This window comes from Odocoileus virginianus, chromosome 25, assembly GCF_023699985.2.
Source record: "Odocoileus virginianus isolate 20LAN1187 ecotype Illinois chromosome 25, Ovbor_1.2, whole genome shotgun sequence".
NCBI classification, from domain to species: domain Eukaryota; kingdom Metazoa; phylum Chordata; class Mammalia; order Artiodactyla; family Cervidae; genus Odocoileus; species Odocoileus virginianus.
The window spans coordinates 48,949,448-48,969,651 of NC_069698.1; the positions used below are offsets into that span (position 1 = coordinate 48,949,448).

General features: G+C 41.7%; 1 protein-coding gene and 1 long non-coding RNA gene across 4 annotated transcripts in view; one reads left to right on the plus strand and one right to left on the minus strand.

Moving 5' to 3' along the window:
• The window catches only part of SCAF4 (SR-related CTD associated factor 4), a 59,913-nt gene extending 43,847 nt beyond the window's left edge, over positions 1 to 16,066 (minus strand). For all 3 annotated transcript variants that reach the window (XM_020898794.2, XM_020898786.2, XM_020898776.2), the window contains exon 1: positions 15,743 to 16,066. In XM_020898794.2, the coding sequence (XP_020754453.2) occupies positions 15,743 to 15,772 (30 nt within the window). In that variant the 5' untranslated portion in view covers positions 15,773 to 16,066. The remainder of the gene's footprint in view (positions 1 to 15,742) is intronic.
• Positions 16,067 to 16,334: 268 nt separating this feature from the next.
• On the plus strand, positions 16,335 to 16,966 carry LOC139031063 (uncharacterized). Its single transcript, XR_011483494.1, has 2 exons — positions 16,335 to 16,526; positions 16,658 to 16,966. It is a non-coding gene; the product is annotated as an uncharacterized lncRNA (long non-coding RNA).
• Positions 16,967 to 20,204: the final 3,238 nt, after the last annotated feature.

Here is a 20,204-nt window from a genome sequence, read left to right on the forward strand (position 1 = left end):
ATTTATTGACAGTATAAACTTTGACAAGTTTAGTTAAACTTTTCTGAATTTCAATGACATATGAAAAAGATGATTACTAATATTCACTTCATAAAACTGTTAGGATTAAATGAGATAATGTATATAAATCTCTTGGTCTAGATCTGACACATAAATGGCTCAGTAAAAAGAAGTACATAATGCCCTGGGAATCTTAACATAGATCTCAAGTTTAAGTTTTTGCCATTAAACTGAAGGTGTTAGTGGTTCAGTTGTGTTCAACTCTTTGTGACCCATGAACTGTAGCCGGCCAGGCTTCTCTGTCCATGGACTTCTTCAGGCAAGAACACTGGAGTGGGTATCCATTCCTTTCAGGGGATCTTTCCAACCTAGGTCTCCTGCATTTCCAGGCGGATTCTTTACCATGTGAGCCACCAGGGAAGCCCAATTTTTTTATTATGGCTTAGCATAAAAACTTTATTGTTACATCTACTATTCAAGTGCTGCATTTGGAGAAATTTTCTCTATACTGAAAACATAGCAGCATCAAAGAGTTTTACAGCTGCATAGCACCTTAGTACCTAATCTAGTATTCATACTAAATTCAGAACTGCTTTCACAATACATCTGGCAGGTCCCATGTTAGTTCACAGGCTTACTAACTCATAACTCATCAGCTCCAACGGTTACAGCTGTCGTCTTTGTACTGACCCCAAATCTCCCTTCTGATGACAACCTTCCCTCCCTTTCCTGCTCTAGTTCTGCCTCTAGAGCACAGAATAACAGTGATCTTTCTCATTTGAGAAAATAAACATAACTAAGCATGTTTTCTTATCTGCTTCAACTATTAACCAAATGATATGATTTCTAGATCTGACTATACTGGCTAATTCCTTTTTTTTTTTTAGTTCTACCACTTTATTACTACCAACCCATCTCCCTCCACCCTCGTGCACACATGCTCACTCATGTAATCCCATGGACTTCAGCCCGCCAGACTCCTCTGTCCATGGACTTTTCCAGGCAAGAATACTGGAGTGGGTTGCCATTTCCTTCTCCATGGCTAATTCCTTTTAAAGTATGATAAAACAAAATAAAGAGGGCCTGGATATATTCCTGCAGAATTTAGTGGGTTGTCTTTTGTATCAGTTTCCTCTTTCTGCAGGAACACATTACCACAAACTCAGTAGCTTAAAACACTTTTGGAATTCACAGCCTCATTAGTCTGAAATCAAGGCGTTGGTAGGGCTGCCTTCCTTCTGGGCACCCTAGGTCAAAATCTATTTCTTTCCTTTTCTAGCCAAAGGGTGCCTAAATTCCTTTGGCTCTTCCATCTTCAAAGCTGGCAGCATAGCATCTTCTGCCTTTTCTTAGCCTCTGCTTTCACTGTACATCACTTTCTCTGACTTTCATGTCTCTCTCATTTAAGGACCCTTGGGGTTACACTGGGTTCATCCAGATAACATGGGACAATTAACTCAAACCCTTAATCACATCTGCAAAGTCTCTTTTGCCAAGTAAGGTAACACATTCACAGGTTCTAGGATTCAGAACATGGTCACTCTGGGGTAGGAGAGATCATTTATTAGTATTATTTTTTAAAATACTGCTTAGTCAGGGCTTCCCTGGTGGTCCAGTGGATAGGAGTCTCCCTACCAATGGAGGGGTCATGGGCTCAATCCCTGGTCTCGAAAGATCCCATAAGCCTGTACTTCACAACAAGAGAAGCCACTGCAATGAGAGGCCCACGTTTCCCAATAAACAGTAGCCCTCTCTCGCCACAACTAGGGAAAGCCAAAGAAGCAATGAAGACCCAGGGAAGTTTAAATATACAGTGCTCAGTTCATTATTAACTCATATTTATAACCAACTAAAACCCTCAGGCTGTTTCACTGCAATCTTTACCAGAACTAGAACTTCATGTTGATTTTATGTTGGTTTCTGACAGTCCTTCAATCTACTTAGGTAGTCCAGAAATCACTTTCTGTCTTCAACGGAGCAGCTATTCCGATTAGTTTGTAACTTTCATGAATCTGCTATATACATGGCTTTTTCCAACACCGCAGTTTTTTAAAAATTAGAAAGACCAGGACCTATACTTGCAACTTGTAGGAAGACTTATCTGATATTCTGTGGACCTTGCCAGTTAGCTAAAATTCACTTAACAATACTCTCAACTTATCAATATTTTTTCTAATTTATTCAAGATGAAATCATGATAAATATCTGAAATATTTGGAGTCCTCACTAGATGAATCACACTTTAATCAAGAAAAATGTTTAATTTGGCCTGTGAGAATCTGTTCTAGCTCCAAGTGACTAGAAATCTCTCAGCAGAATCTCTTTTAATGGGATACTTACCCCATCTTACCCTCTTAAACTTACTATAATGTATTATACTGAATATATCTAGTATTCCTTCCTTTGCTATTATGATCTCCGTGATGACAAATTCTGCCTGAAGCTCCTGTTATTAATAATTAATTACAAAGTTTAAAGAAAAAATTTGGGTGCTTCCAAAAATACATACACATACTCATAGTAACAGGCTGGTACTCAAATCTCCCTTCTGACAGATGAAGTTATCAAAGCGTTCAAGTCTACAATCTCCCTCCTCTTTTGTTCATTTGTCTCATCAAATCTGATACATTGGCTTCAACCAAATCAAGAGTTAAAGCCAACTTAACTTAAATGTTTACTGGTAAAATATACTTTATAAAAGCACACAATGAATTTAACAAAAGAAAACATAGAGGGAAAATCTTAAAATCATCTCCACAAAGATGCTTTGTCCCTCTAATTATAGCCTGAAGACAGCTCTACAAAATACTTACTGCTAGAACAATCAGGTAAGAGATAGTTTAGTCTCTTCTTACCTGGCATTTCATTTTATGCCTTTACCAAAGCTTTGTCTGAGCTAATTCTTTAATACTGGGCACTTAATGTGACCATGTGTATGTATGTGAGACAAACAGAGAGAGTGTGTGGGGGGGGGGGCGGGTGGGCAGGGAAGGAAAGAAGAGTTGCAAGCCAAGCATGTTAGACAAGTACCATAATACCACTCTACCCTAAAGCAGAATATTGTGCATGAGTTAATCAATAACAAACACTAAGAGATATAATAAAACTGGAAACTGTACAAAGAATAACAAATAGAGCCAGAAACTAGTTAATATACATGGAAAAAAATGTTCGGTCTTACCAATAGTCAAAAAAAGTATAAATTAAGACAACTAGATACAGTTCACTTATGTATCTAGTGGGCATGAGTATAGATTAGCAAAAAGCAAAGAAAGCACTCTGCTGATGAGAACAGGCAAGTTTCAATTTCAGAGAGAAATCTAAAGCTATATATATCAAGAACTCAAAAAGTCCGTATCTTTTAAACCAACAATTCCACTTTTAGAAATTTATCTAAATCAGATGTTCTCAGAATTCCCAAGGTGGCTTTTAAAATCAGAAAGTAATTCATGTTATTGAAAAGATCTGGTAACCATATCCAAACACGGTGGAAGGGGGAAAAAAACACTGACATAGTCTAAAATGTTAAAGATATTTGGTGGGATATTTTCTTACTTAAATCTACCTAATTTGCATTAGTTCAAAAATAAATAAATTAAAATTCATGGGTTAAAAATGGAAAACTTTACATTTGTGTCTGAGACACAGAAATGCATTTCTCCAACTTGATTGTAAATATATAGGATCATCATTACCAGGTACAACTTGTCTATGGAGTAAACCATATCTTTGAAGTTAACACGTATGTTTAAATTAATGCCTTGCAAATCTTTAATATAATTTTTCAAAACTGCTAAAACAAAATTTTAAAAATGAACATAAAATCTGCCATTTAAAATCTTTATAACTGAAGCCTTTCTGCATAAAACCGAAAACTGAAAAATCACTTAAGTATATTTTTTGGCATCTGTGCATTAAAGAAAGCATCCCTTTAATTACTGATATATGATTTTTGTTGTTTTGTTTTAGTCACGAACTTGTGTCTGACTCTTACGACCCTATGTACTGTAGCCTTCCAGGCTCTTCTGCCCATGGCATTTCCAAGGCAAGAATACTGGAGTGGGTTGCCATTTCCTTCTCCAAAGGATCTTCCCAACCCAGGGATTTACTCCCATATAAGTTATATTTACTTTCCAGAGAGTCAAATCCTTGGAAACCCAAATATTTAACCAATTTTCCACCTGGTTAAAGGAATGTATGGAGACAAGACAGGTCTGGCACTAACATACAGTATGTCTAATAACACGGCAAATTTACATGGCTCTTTAGATGGGAAAAAAGAAACTACCCAGTTACTCTGCTCTTATGAAGCAGGGTCTCTGCTTAAACACTACAAATCAGTTCTACTTATTTCTCCATAAGGTTACAAACAAGGTATTTTTACAAACAGCAAAGCTGCATATACTATTCTCAAGTTTAAAGAGTCTTAAAATTTTTCATACTTACTCCTTTCTATACTTCTTTACCTTACTACAGTTACCCACAAACTCACCAAATTTTCTCCTGGTTCCAGAACCAAGAGAAATCCTTTACAAAATACACACATGTAAATGCAAATATATACTGTTAAATTATATATGAAACCACTTTCAAGTTAACTACTTATGTTTCTATGTGCATTATGAAAATAGAATATAGTAATATAGCAAACAGTAGTTTAAACTTCCTATTTAATTATATCACCAATCCCTAATTCTGTTACCATTTGCTGCTGCCAGAACTAATTTTCTAAGTAGTTAATTTCTGATGACTCACTACACAAAGTATGCCCTAATTTATTCTTCATGTAAAACTAACTCCCTTACAATTTCCAAGGGTCTATCCTTCAATTAAACTTTTTACTTTAGAACCAAGGCTGCTACAACCCCTGCCATCAGGCCTTTTAACCCCCTCAGTTCCACTTACTAGGTCATTTTTTACTCCTTACCTCCATTTTGATTCACTGAACTGCAATCGATCCTTAACTCCTTTGTCTTCACTTGCTCACGAAATAGGCCAGGATTTGATCTTTGCAAATGCCAAATATTCTACCCATGCCATTACTCCCCACTTTACTAGCATAGCTGCCAGGTTTCAAAATTGCTTTTATTGTGCCTAAGTAAACTTTGTGTCTACCCAAAGCTGGCTATCAAACATTTTAATGACTTAAAACAGTTCCTTCCAGACTAATTGAACAAATAAAACCTGGTTCCAGGATATAAAATCATTTGATTAGAAGAAAAACATTATCCTATACATTATATGTTTTATCCATATCTACTTCTCTCCCCACAAAGTTGTAATGACTAGATGTATACACAAGCATGGGATTAAAACTGAAAAGGTTAACATTTATAAAATCCCCAATTAAAAATTTTAATTGTGAATGTAAATTAGCAAATGAAATATAGCATCTAAAAGCATATCTTAAGTTTAAAACACTGACTGCATCTATTGCATTACTGTAGATGACTTAAAAACTCCCAAACTTCATCATTCTTAAACTCTGGCAAATCCTTCCACAAATATACAGTACAGTGCTCTTGCTACTTTGAATCAAATATACAAAAGTTGTTTGGGGAGCCCTCTCCCTTCATAAACAATACGGTAGACAAAAGATGAACTGCTCAAAAAACTTCAGAGCAGTACTGTGGGGCTGTGGATTGGAGTCAAGCAGCCTCTTAACAGTTCTCGGTCAAATCACACCATCCCTTCCAGTTTCCTTACCTCTAAAATAGAAAGAAAGTAAAGGCATATATAAGACACCTAACCCATATGCTAGTATCTAGTTGGGAATAAGCAAATGCAAGATTCATTTACTGTCCTTCCCTTGAACTGTCTCGGCTGGATTACTTCTTAAAATAGCATGTAAAAACTAAAGATATCCTTTCAACAAACTTATGATTCAGGATCAACAAAACAACTTGCAGAGCCACTCAGCAGCTAATAGATATTGTTTTCAATCTGACAATCAAATCAAGCAATAAAATAATGAAAATGGTGTTAAAACATAACTCTTCTGTGTTATTTTTAAAAGAGCTCTGAGATATAATTCATATATCATAAAACTCACCTCTTTAAAGTGTACATCTCAGTGGTTTTTGCTATATTCAGAGTTACAACCATCAACACTATGTAATTTTACAATTATTTTCATTATACCTCAAAGAAATCCCATACCCATTAGCAGTCATCCTCATTCCTCCTCCATCCCCTCATGAATAACCTACTTTCTCTATAGATTGCCCATTTTGGACTAATTCATATATTAAAACAAAAACTTTATAAAATATGCTCTTACATTAGTCAACAATGTTTAAGGTCTTTATAAAGATTTGAACATATCTCCAACTGAACCCCAAACTTGGCAGTCCTTGATAAAGTGATCTATCATTCAGCAACTTGTAATTACAGTGGACCAGGTCATGTGTTACCATTTATTTAAAGAATAGTTTATGTTTTCTGAAAACTTAAAACGATATTATCATAAATTTTCCTATTATAGGTTTTCTATAGGGTATTCTAATTCTACATCAGCTAAGACTAAACTCTGACAAAAGGATTAAAGTGGAGTATTCATGATAAAGCATAAAGATATACAGGGGATACTGCAGAAGACTTATAGACTATAGCATTAGACAATTACTGCTCTCCAAAGTAATAACCCACCTAGAGTGGAACAATGGGAGTGGGTGAATTGTCTTTAAAGACTTACAAAACAATGAAACTGTTTGAAAACTGTTTTATCATCATCAAATACTAGCAATTCTAAATGGTATCAGGGATAAAATATTCCTTTCCCTAAAATATTTGGTTGACTGAGATTCTTGTTTCTCAGGATAGCCTGTCCTCTTCTCAGGCTCATTTTACATTGCTAATTCTGCAGTTCCTAAGTGTATATATTCAAATGTTTAAACAGTACATTTAAAGTATGATAGCTGTTTGCAATTCTTCATCCCTGACATATATTTTTTTGTGGTATAAATATTTATAAACAGCAGAGTGAGTCTTAAAGAAAATATAAAGCTTGACGATCCGTGAATAAAATTATGGAGAATGCCATTACATATAATTTTAAAGAGGTTCATCAATTACAATAGAGACCTATATTGAAACTGTGGGTGAAAATATTTCACTGAAATTTTTTGACTGATAGTACATTTGGAAGTCACCAGTTGTTTCAGAGGTGATGGCACCCCACTCCAGTACTCTTGCCTGGAAAATCCCATGGACGGAGGAGCCTGGTAGGCTGCAGTCCATGGGGTTGCGAAGAGTCGGACACAACTGAGCGACTTCACTTTCAATGCGTTGGAGAAGGAAATGGCAACCCACTCCAGTGTTCTTGCCTGGAGAACCCCAGGGACGGGGGAGCCTGGTGGGCTGCCGTCTATGGGGTTGCACACAGTCGGACACGACTGAAGCGACTTAGCAGCAGCAGTAGCAGCAGTCGTTGTTTAGTAGAGAAGTCGTATCTGACTCTTTGCAACCCCACGGACTAAAGCCTGCTAGGCTCCTCTGTCCATGGGATTTCCCAGACAAGATACTGGAGTGGGTTACCACTTCCTTCTTCAGGGGATCATCCTGACTCAGGGATCAAACACACGTCTCCTGCATTGGCAGGTGGATTCATTACCACTGAGTCGCCAGGGAAAAGTCACTAGAATTACGTCAAAGAAGACATGGGTAGTGTTTTGATTTCCAGAATTTATTGTGCAGTGAGCTTTTCCTACCTGCCAAAGGTAACTTTATGTTTAAGATTTCCCAACTATTGTGTATCTGCTGCTACACATACAACCTTTAGTAAATAGAATTAGTGAGAAGTGTTCTTCAACCACTTACAGGTGGAGATAACACTGCTAAATCTGACTATAACTGTCTACTGAACTCAAATACTGTGACGATCAACACTGACAATCATTTGACAAATATGCAGAAGTTAAGGCTTAAAAGGAACTGAATATTATTACTTATTACTGTGATAGAGCAGTATGTAGGTAAGATTTTCTACATGTAACAGAAAGAAGTATTAAACCCCCTTTACAGTTTCACTGGATTTCTTGCTGAATTCACTAATAACCTATAAAACGCTTTCTCAATATTATCAAAGTTTCTATAAATACCTATGGCTTCATAAGCACCAATAAAGAGTCCCAACTATAACACAATAAAATGTTAATTGATAAACCATGCAAATATTGAAAAGGATGAAGGTGACTGAAGCATAATAAATTATAATACCGTTTCAGCAGTCTTCTAGTTCTCAAAAAAAAAAAAAAAAAATCACAAACAGTATATTGTTAACTACACTTAATATTAACACAGAAATGTTGACATGTCTCTTCTAGACTAAGCTCATAACGGAACTTGGTAAAACCTAACCAAATTTAACTATTACCAACTCTATCAAAACTTCAATTGTTAATAGCTGCTTACCCTATACATTACCTGATAACATAGTACAGCAGCTTGCTTTTAGCTTATTGTTAAAAAGTTGCATGGTGTTGCTGTGAAGAGAGAGATTCTGCATATTATCTCAACAAACATAAAAAACTTCTAAAGGTTGAACATTTACGTAACAATGTTTTCCCTATGTTATCAAAGTATATTTGAAATGAGTTTTAAACACATGTAGATATCTACAGAAAAATTACCTCTCATACAACTTAAAAAAAAAAATTAAAAAATGGGCAAAAGACTTAAAATAGATGTTTTTCCAAAGAAGATAAACAGATGGCTAACTGGCACATTGAAAGATGCTTAACATCGCTAATGATCAGAGAAATGCAAATAAAAACTGTAACAATGAGGTATCACCTTGCATCATTCAGAATGGCCATCATCAGAGTCTACAAATAATAAGTACTGGAAAAGGTTTTGAGAAAAGGAAACCCTCTTATATACTATTGGTGGGAATGCAAATTGGTGCAGCCACTATGGAAAACAGTATGGAGGTTCCTTAAAATACTAAAATAGAACTACCACATGATTCAGCAATTCTATTCCTGGGTATATATCTAGGAAAAAAAAACAACCCTCTAATTTGAAAAGATACATGCACCCCAATGTTCCACAGCAGCACTAAGTCCCCACCAACAGATGACTGGCTTAAGAACATGTGGTAAATATACACAATGGATCTTGTTGTTGTTCAGTCACCCAGTTGTGTCTGACTCTTTCCGTAATGGAACATTACATGGACATAAAAACTGAAATGTTGTCATTGACAGCAATGTGGATCAATCGAGAGAGTGCTTAGTGAAATAACAGAAAAGTACTGATATCACATATATGTAATTTAAAAAATAATACAAAGGAATCTATATACAAAACAGAAACAGACTCACATAGAAAACAAACTTATGGTTAACAGAAAAGGAGCTGGAGAGGGGAAGGGACAATTGATATTACAAGATACCAGGTATCTCCGTAATAACAATAATAATGGAAAATAACTTGGAAAAAAAAAAAAAAGCCTGGAATCACTATGCTGTACACCTGAAATGAACACAATATTGTTAATCAACTGTACATCCAAAGAAAAAAGTTTCCTGTAATGCTTAAGTAAATTATATTCACTTGGGCTCAAAATCAGAGGTGAGCAACCTAAAATTTGGTAGCTTGCTGGTAAAGAATCCGCCTGCAGTGCAGGAGACCCCAGTTCGACTCCTGGGTCAAGAAGTTCCCCTGCAGAAGGGATAGGCTAACCACTCCAGTATTCTTCGGCTTTCCTGGTGGCTCGGATGGTAAAGAATCCGCCGGTAAGGCCGGAGATGTGGGTTCGCTCTCTGGGGTGGGAAAATCCCCAGGAGGAGGGTATGGCAACACACTCCAGTATTCTTGCCTGGAGAATCCCCATAAACAGAGGAGCCTGGCGGGCTACAGTCCTTCGGGTCGAAAACAGCTGGACACGACAGAGAGACTGAGCACATTAAAATCTGTGACTCAAGAAGGAATGGAGGAACAAAATTACAACTAATTTTTAATATCTCAACCCCTGTTATAAATAGCATAATACAGTCAGATGAGTCATGATAAACCTGAAAATTTACTTCTGTTGCCCTGGTCTGATACGTCTCTCCCATACAGTTAAGAACCTTGTTTCACATCTTTGTCCACTTCTTTAGACAGACCTCTCAGAGAACAAGGGAATGATCAAAAACAACCAGATTAACATTACAAGTTAAAAAAAAAAAAGTTAACAAGGTACTGTCATCATATGATCTGAGGTCTAGAAAACAACCATGCCAGTAATCAAGAGGTAAAATACAGAACAGTTTATATAGAAAAATTTCCACTGGAACTAGGAAGGGTGGCAAGCTCCTTAATGAGATGTGGAACTCAATTCTTCTTCAGAGTAACAAGGTTCAAGACTGACAAGGGTGAAACAGATCACCAGCCCAGGTTGGATGCGTGAGACAAGTGCTCAGGGCTGGTGCACTGGGAAGACCCAGAGGGATGCGATGGGGAGGGAGGCGGGAGGGGGGATCGGGATGGGGAACACATGTAAATTCATGGCTCATTCATGTCAATGTATGGCAAAAACCACTACAATATTGTAAAGTAATTAGCCTCCAACTAATAAAAATAAATGGAAAAAAAAAAAGACTGACAACCTAAGTGGATAGGGCAGTAATGTCAACTCATACGTTAAAAGTACTCTTAATTTGTCTGATTTTAAACATGAACAAAAGGGACTTCCTTAGTGGTCCAGTGGCTAAGAGTCCGTGTTCTCACTGCAGGGGGCCCAGTTTCAATCCCTTGTCAGGGAACCAGATCTCACACAACGCAACCAAGAATTCACATGCTGAAACTAAAAGATCCCATATGTCACTAACACCAGAAGCAGCCAAATAAATATTAAAAAAAAAAAAGATAAACACAAGTAAGTATCATTATACGCATACCATTGTTATATTGTAGTTCTTAAAAAGTAACTCTAGGATGGAGGGGGGTGGGCAGGGGTGTCTGACTTCCTTTCAGTGGTCTGTGAGGTAAAAACTGTTTTCATATTAATGCCAAGACATTCCTTATCCTTAATCACACAAGCATACAGTGGAGTTTTCCAAAGGCTACCTGACTTGCGTAACAGCTGGAAACTGAATGAAGTATATACAAGAATTCAAATTTTATTAAACCTAAGTTTAAATGAGATCTGCAAACAGATAAAACCATGTCATTCTTCTCACTAGGTTTTTTTGTCTTGGAAATATTATTTTTCATTAGAAATGTTATTTATGATAATATGTAACAGGTTTATTATTTTTATTAAATCTGTTTCTTGGTTTGAATTTCTCATACAATAAATATCAAGATATAACCCATAGATACAAAAAAATCTCTGTGGTCCTTAACTTTTAGAGCTTGAAGGAGTCAAAACCAAAAGTTTGAGAACAGCTGTCCAAGAGAAACTCTTACACAGAGACATGTCTGAGAAAGTTCATTGATTGCAGTGTCTATCAGTAACAAATGAGAAACAAACATTCATCAACTGGGGAACCAGATAAAATTCGGTTTATTCAAATGATAGAATACTACACAACAGAACGAACTATACAGTTCTTAACATACAGCACCAATAATTTTTATACACAAAACATTGGGAAATATGTATCAAAACAGATTTTACACACACACACAGTTTAGGGACCACAAAGATTGATACTAAATTCATTAACTGATTGCTTCTGACTGGGGGGTTGGTGGGGGAGGGGTGTAGAGGGGTGGGAAAGGGAGGAAAGGAAGACTTCATAATAATATTTTATTTTTAAATTAAAAACACCTAATAACCACTGTCAATTTTTGTTATATCCTCTGCACTTTTTTTGTACTTTAAAAATCTTAAAATCAAAGATGCTGCAAAAAGAAAAGTAAGGATGAGGGAAGAGTTATTCTTTTGGATTTAGAGAAGACTGATTAAAGGTTAAAAATGCAATCAATGGATTTAAAAATTCCAATCTATAATCTTTATCCATGTAACGAACCTTCACAATAAGGAGTATATAAATACAGTAGAACACATTAAGTGATCACTGATTTTTAAACTCATCTTTCCATTCTTTACATTAATGGTGTCTTGCCATGAAAGTTCTCTCAAAAGGTCTTTAACCTTATCTTTATCTTCCTGTTTTTCTGTATCACAGATACATACCTTTACCTGTGCTTCTGATCTGTCCCCTTCCTTTCATCCACAATTTTGCTCTAAGTTAAACAACCCCTCTAGCCACTTAACTGTGCTTTTTGCACATCCCCTCCCTCAACATGCTCTAGCATCTATGCCCATCTAATAAACACTAGGGCTTGACCACCACTTACTTAGGTTAAGACTTTATATACACACTATATACAGAAACATATCAAAGGGTTAGCATCAGTGTCTACTACACTGTCAATTGCTCTTTCTTCCCTTCATCCTTGAAGAGACTTTTCCCCAGAACATCTTACAACCAAACTTCTAAAACAACAATAAATTCGAAAACACCCAACTACTTTATATTTGCTACTTTTATCTCTCCCATCACCATTCAATCTTAAACTACAGATCCCATATGCTCAAAAAATTCTGTGGCCTGTGTCTTACTTAACCTATGACCATTCCCTTGGTGTTATGTAAAATATTATCTTCAGGCAGTAATTAAGATGGGACCATCTGTATTCAAACCTCAGCTCTGCCATGAACTAGTAGTATGCCCCTGGGTGAATTACTATTTGATTTCTTTGAAATCGAAAATCAGCTTCCTCATCCATAAATGGATGTCTACGCAAGGTTGAAGGAGTATTAACTTCGATATGTATATACAAAACACCTCACATGCTATAGATGCTTATTACTATTTCATTTTGTCTCCCCCTCTCAATTTTCTCTAGGACTCTCTGATGTCCTCCTCTAACTCTTGGTTGCTTCCAAGTTTGAGTCCAATATGATTAACTGCTGGCCAAAAATTTCCACATGACTGTTTCACTCAAACATAAACTGTTCAAAATCAAACATATTTCCCCCTCCACTAAATATACTTTTGATGACTGCTTGATGTGTCACCCCTCTCCCAGAGCTTAGATGTCCGGGGCAAAAGGTGCTTATGAATCTACCAGATGTCAAATCCACGGATTCTTCGGGTCCACATCCTTACCCTCCTCTCTATTCCCTTTATAGATATGCCAAATTCAGATTCCACTTTCTTCTCCCACCTCAGTCCCCAACCCGCCATGTTTCCCCAAACCTTTGCCTTCTATAATACATACTACAGATCAAGCAGTATTTTGACTATATTATTCCACTAGCTAAAACCTTCAATTTATCCACAGACTGGGAAAAAAAGAAAAAGAAATTCAAACACATTAGACAGACTTGAAACTTGTCAGGCCCCAAACTACCTTAATCACCCTTTCAGTAGCCTCAGGAGTCAAACTACTGTTCCTTGTTTCTCACCAATGTTGCCTTTAAATTACTTTTCCTACACCTTCGGAAATTCTGAGACTGACACTCTCTTCTCCCAAGTCTAATGCCCCACGGCCAGCCCACAGTACTTTAAAAGGACCCCAAAGGAAATTGTTCCAGCACACATTAAAGTTACTTGTCTAAGTTTTGTGTCCTCTATTAGTTTAGGCTCCTACCGGGCAGAGATCCTCAGTAGCAGTGCCATCCTAATCAGGACACAGCTTTACAGCTAGGCAAGCTCTCAAATATTTGTGAAATGAAGATTTGGGAGATTTAAGGTTGCGAGAAACTAATCACTAACATTTTATGAATGGGGAGAATTAACTGAGAAGCACTACATCAAGCAGGGACAAGGAAATGGATTTTCAAGTCAGACTAATTTCTCCAGAAGAAAGTTTTTGGGGAAAAAAGTTTGGCAGAAAGGAGCTGGAATTGGTAACATACACCTAACATAATGCAGTTAATAAACACTAGGAACGGAAATAAAAAATTATTTAGAGAGGAAAATGATCGATGATAGGAAAATTCTCACTTTGTACATTTTAAAAGGTTAAAATGTCATTTTCATTTTTCAAGAAGACACTATCATTCCTAATTTTGGTTTTCAAAGTAAAAACTACTGGCCACATTTCCCCAGAATTAACATAAGACACTTTACTTAATAACGTGCTTAATGTCCATAATGCCTCAATCAGCATTAAATACTTCTGGTCCTAAGAATATGCTAAAACCTATCCTCTTTGTTTATTGAAAACATCCAGAAAGTTTTCATCTTGAGAAAGAAATGTACCTATCTTTTAAAAAATTGTGTCATTTGTATAAGTGCTCATTCATTCAACAAGTTTTTTCCAAGCATGTGCTATGAGGAAGCAAAGAACAGAAACTCTCCGCCCTCATGAAGCCAACATTCCAGTATATTTTGCCTTCAGGAAACAAAGTTAACTTCCAATCCTGAAATCTTTGGGGCATTATCACAAACTCCCTAGCCATCAAAAAAAATCAGGAAATACTATTTCATCATTTTGAAAACAGGCAATCTAAAAGACACTGTCTCACTTTCTGCATCCATCAGTTAAAGAAAAATCATTTTTAGGATAACTGACCAGGCAATGAACGGTCCTAACTTCAGTGTTACTGGAGGCACTACAAAGTGAAAGTTACTGCAGCCTAATTGTTACAAGTGAAACTACAAAATCACGTTATGCAGGGTGCACCAAGTCATCAACGTGGTCCCAGACATCTAGCACTGCTACATCTGTTTTTTTCAGTGTTGGGTTGATGTGCGGTATTTGGAAAAGGAAGATAATCCAACTCAACATATGCCGATTGTTTCCATTTTGTGGGTACGCTTTAAATCAATGATCAAGACCCCTCCCCTTGAAATGGATTCTGAAAAATAGAATCTGTGGACTCGACGCTTCAGAAACAGCACCTGGAAGGTTTTGAGATAAAACCATAGAGCTTTAGGGCGGGAGGCAGCTTTGTTCCCGGTTTGGGGAGGTTTTTCACATGTAAATGTTCTCAAAGAAGGGAGCCAAGGATTAACTAACCGCGAGGAGGGTGCGAGAGTGGGGGGACTGGAGGCCAAAGCCGGCTTTCTAGCGGTTTAAGGCGGAGCAAATGCTGTCCTCTCCCATTCAACTTTTTAGGTGTCACGTTGGGGCCACGGAGCCCGTTAACAGGGTTGAGTTCACGACTCGGGAGGGTAAAGAGCCCCGTCTATTAACTCCATTTCCCAAGTGTAGGAATCCCGAAGGGAGGAGGGATGAACACCCTCGCCAACTCCTCCCCGACCCGAGATCAGAGTCCAGCCGCCGGCGCGCCGCGCAGCCCGAGCAACAGGAGAAGCCCAGGCCACTGCTCTGCCGGCCCCGCGACCGGCAGATGCTCCTGGCTCCCCCACTCCCCCACCCAGCCCGCGCTTCTTTCTTAGCCCCTTGCGGGCTCCCGGCACCGCGAAGCCAATAACTGGAGCAGAGGACGAGAGCGCCCGGACCTGAAAAGGGTGGGGTGGGGTGGGGTGGGGGGCGAAGTTAAAGGCACCAGCGGCCGTCGCCGGGCTGGACGAGGCCGGAAGGGGGCGAGAGGGGGCAGCCTGAGGTCGCCGCCCGGGGGTGGGCCGTGGGGGAGGGGTGTGGGGTCGGCGCCCGGGCCGCCGCGACCTCCCCGGGCCACACAGGCCCGCTCCGCGCAGGCCCGCCGCTCCGGAGCCGGGGCAGGAAGCGTCCCCACCCCGACCTAAGCTTTAAACCTCAGGTGGCGGGAGAAACCACGGCCCGGCTCCCCCTGGCAGGCCCCCGGCACTCCCTTGTCCCGGGCACCCCTCACCTCTTGGTTGAAGGCGTTGACGGCGTCCATGTTCGCGCTGCGGCGGCGGCGGCTGCTCCGGGCCCGCCGGTCACATAAGACCTCGCGCCGCGGCGGAGAGGAGCTGGGGAACAGGCAGGGCCTTGAGGAGCCGGTGGAGGCGACGAGCGGCGGAGCCGGAGGCCGGGCAGGAAGAGGCTGCGGCCGAGGCGGTGGGGCAGGCGGCTGAGGAGGCAGAGGGGTGGCGGGCCCCCTCTCAGTCCCGTTCGGAGGATGAGGAAAGAGAGGCGGCGGCGGCGGCGCTGGGCTCCAACATGTCCGATCGGTGGCGGCGGCTGCGCTTTGCGTCTCGCTGACACGGCCCCCCGCGCCCTCACGCACTGGCCCACACTGGCCCGACCGGCAAGCGGGCGGGCCTCTCCTCTGCCTCTCGCCAGCGGGATGGCGGCAGCGACCTGAGTCCACGCCGCGCGGGGCACACTGGGACGGCTCGGGCCTCCCAGCGCTTCCTGTGCCCGGCTCCCGGCCCGCCCCGCCCCGCCCACGCTCACCACGCCCCCTGCGACCGCCCCGCCCCGCCCCGCCCCGCGCGCGTGCGCGCGCCGCCCGCCCAGCCGCTGGCGCGTGACGCCGGGTCGCCGAGCTCTTTCCCGCCTGCTGTTGCCTCAGGCCGGGGAGACCGCCAGGCACGTACAACCGGGTCCCCGCGAGGGGCGCTGGAGAGTGCGGGGAAATCCAGGGCCGGGAAGCTGACACGGAGAAGGCCCGCGGACACGCGCGCCCCTGCCGGACGCGGCGCTGCCCGGTGCGCTTTTGTGTGCCATCCTGCCCAGGCAGGGCCTGCACCCGTCGGGGGACTCGGAACCGCTTACCCTCCGCCGCTTGGAACAAATGGCTCAGGATTTTTTTTTTTTTTTTTTTTTTTTTTTACCTCAGCCCGCAGGGCGTGCGTTTGCGAGCTCCCCGCGCAGCCATTGCCAATGCCGTCCCCTGCCTGCCCTGATGGTGAGGGTTAAATCTGCTCAAGCTGAAGCCCCGAGAAGGACATGCAGGCCCTGGACGTCCACGCAGGCCTAAAGGAAGCCCTGTACCGCCGGCCGCGGGAGGAGAGGATTCGCTTACAACCGCGGTTTCCTTTTCGGTGGCCACACTGTTCTGATTCACTCCCCTCGCAACCTTACTGTCAGTGGGCGCTGTGCTGGGTTCTGGGAATATGGAAATTAAAGGATAATTTCTCTTTCCGCAGACAGCTCGTTTTAGTGGGAGAGGACAGGCAAATGAACAGGTAATAACGAAGGCATGGTAAGTGTTAGGGCAGGGACCCTGGGTAACAAACATACTCGTCTGACTGGAAGTCCAGGAAGGCTTCTTAGAGGAAGTGGCATCTTCCTGTTTCTGGAAAAAGCGGCCAGAGCGGTTGAAGAAGGCACCCTGGCCTCACTGAGCTTGCTGAGCACGGAGGCATTAACTCAAGGAGAACCAGCTGGAGTTCAGAGAGTGCTGAGGACTGTGACCAGGCCCCCGAGCAGTCTGTGCCCTTCCGAGGAGTCTGGGTTTCGTCCCCAAGGGCGCCACTGAAAGGTTTTTAAAAGGAGGATGGTGTCCAGTGTGCTCTTTCAAGACTGCTGTGTAGAGTAGGAGAGTGGGGTCAGGGGAAGAATAGCCCTAGCCCCAGGGGATGCTGAGAGTTTAAGGCAAGGAGTAGAGGAGAGACAAGGTCAGATACCTTATGAAGAGGGAATGGATGGGCTGGGACAGAACAACTGACGTTAAGGAAGAGGGAGACATCGAGGATGCTCTGGGTTCTGGCTCATTGAAGTGCACGGGTTTATTTTTAAATTTATTATATATATGTATTTAATTTAATTATTGGCATGTGGGGTCTTCATTCAAGCATGTTGGCTTAGTTGTGCATGTGGGACCGTAGTTCCCAACCAGGGATTGAATCCGTGTCCCCTGCACTGGAAGGTGGATTCTTTTTTTTCCTTTCTAGTCTTTATTGTTTTTCTTTTGTGTGTGTGTGCACCTGCTTGCTAAGTCGATTCAGTCTTGTTCTACTGTTTGTGGCCCTACGGATCGTAGCCCACCAGGCTCTTCTGTCCATGGGATTCTCCAGACAGGAACACTGGAGTGGGTTTCCATACCCTCCTCGAGGGGATCTTCCCATCCCAGGTATTGTGTGATATATTAGAAGGAGTGTGTGTGCTAAGTCACTTCAGTTGTTTCCAACTGCTTGTGACCCTACGGACTGTAGCCCACTAGAGTCCTCTGTCCATGGGATTCTCCAGGCAAGAATACTGGAGTGCATTGCCATTTCCTATTCCAAGGGATCTTCCTGACCCAAGGATTGAACCTGCATCACTTATGTCTCCTGCATTGGCAGGTGGGTTCTTAACCTCTAGCACGACCTGGGAAGCACTATCTGACATGCTAGTCTGTGTTATTTCATTTAATCTGCTTAATGGGCTTCTGTATGATGTGACTATAGGTAATCCCCTGTTTTAGAGTTGAGGCAGTGAGGCCCAGTTAACTACTGTGCCCAAGGCCAGATGATTTCCTTCTGGGGCCTATGGAGTTTGAACTGCCACTTGGGGCAAATAAATGAAGATGTCTAAGAGGCAGTGGGGTAAACAGTGGAGTCAGGAGAGATGCTGAGAGGAGGCGGAGATCTGGGAGTCATTAGTGCACATGGTGATGGGAGGAGCTGAAACTGACAGCACACTGAACCAGACAAGGGGAAAGGAGGCTGGGAGCTGAGCTGTGTGAGGGGAGAAAAGGCCAAGAAAGAATACTGCAGGAGAGGCCAGCCTCCTCTGATGCTGGAGTTAGAAGTCAGCAAGGTAAAGATTGGCAAGTACCTGAGAGCAACGGGGGACCTCAGCAGGAATGTGGGCGGGAGTGCACTCAGCGGAAGGCAGCAGGAGGTGTTTTACAGGCTTGACTATGAAGGCAAGCTTGTGAGGGCCCCAGGGAAGAGCTGCAGAATGAAGGAAGACTGTGCTGCTTTCTTTTAGGATGTGAGAAGTGCACGCTTAATTTTGTTGAAGGAACAAGCAGGATATTCTTTCAGGGCCCATCTGGCCTCTACTTCATGTCACTCCCTTTTTTATCTCTCCGTTGAACTACCATTATGTTTTTTAAACCCATTTGGCTTCTGTAGGACTAGTTATCCATAGGGCCATTGTATTAGAAAATACAGTTCTTAGAAGAGCTTCTTGGCTCTTCTGGATATCCATTGTCTACCAAAGGCTGTCCAAGACTCCTACACCATGTTTCCAGCCTATGGCCAGGGGCCCTCCTGAGTTTGGTCATTCCCTGGACACTGCCCTGGATCCACCTTTGTGCTTATGTAAAATCCCTCCCTGCTTCTTGTGTAGGCAGGCCGATTTAGCATCTGGTGATGTTCAGACATTGTGTATGTGTGTGTTACTCAGTCATATCTGACTCTTCGCAACCCTGTGAACTGTAGCCTGCCAGGCTTCTCTGTCCATGGAATTCTCCAGGCAAGAATACTGGAGTGGGTTGCCATTCCCCTTAGGGGAACCTTCCCAACCCAGGGGTCGAACCCAGGTCTCCTGCACTGGCAGGCGGATTCTCTACTATGTGAGCCACCAGGGAAGCCTGTTCGGATGATACTTCCTTTCAGCTATCAGTCACTTCTCAGATGCCTACTTTGTGTCAGGCACTGTGCTGAACAGCTTCCCTCTTCTCCTCCCAGCCAGACTCAACATCTCCCACCATATGCTTCCGTGACCCCAGCACGTCTTACCTTATATTGCTATTATCTGAAAAGGAAAAAGAAAAAAAAAAAAGGTCTGTTGTGCCCTTGCCTCTCCTTTCCCTCTTTCTGTGAACAACAGCAGAATTTAAAAAGGGATCTACAAAGTCTAATGGAGTTCCTTCTCCCCCAATTCATACCTGCAGTCTTCTTTACTCCTGTGATTCAGGGAAGTGGATTTGGCTAAGGAAGTTTGAAATCTTGAGCTAGGGGGAAGGTGGTGGCTTCAGCTTCAGGTATTTTGCATCTGAGACTCAGTGCTATTTTTAAAAAATATTTCTTTATTTGACTGTGCTGGATCTTAAGATTTGGTATATGGAATCTAGTTCCCCGACCAAGGATCAAACCCAGGCATCATATTTGTAGTCTGGAGTCTTAGCCACTGGACCATCAGGGAAGTCCGCTTGAGAACTGAGGGAATGATGGCCCAGAGGAAAACATTTTCTGTGCACCATTCTATTGAGATTTAAATGTACAAGGAACAAGATTTGACATCTGATATCCTTATGTTTTATGGCAACTTTCCACTAGCTATCCCAGGTGGCACAGTGGTAAAGAATGCATGTGCCAATGCAGGAGACTCAAGAGACATGAGTCCGATCCCTGGATTGGGAAGGTCCCCTGGTGAAGGGAATGGCCACCCACTCCAGTATTCTTGCCTGGAGAATCCCATAGACAGAGGAGCCTGGTGGGCTATAATCCATC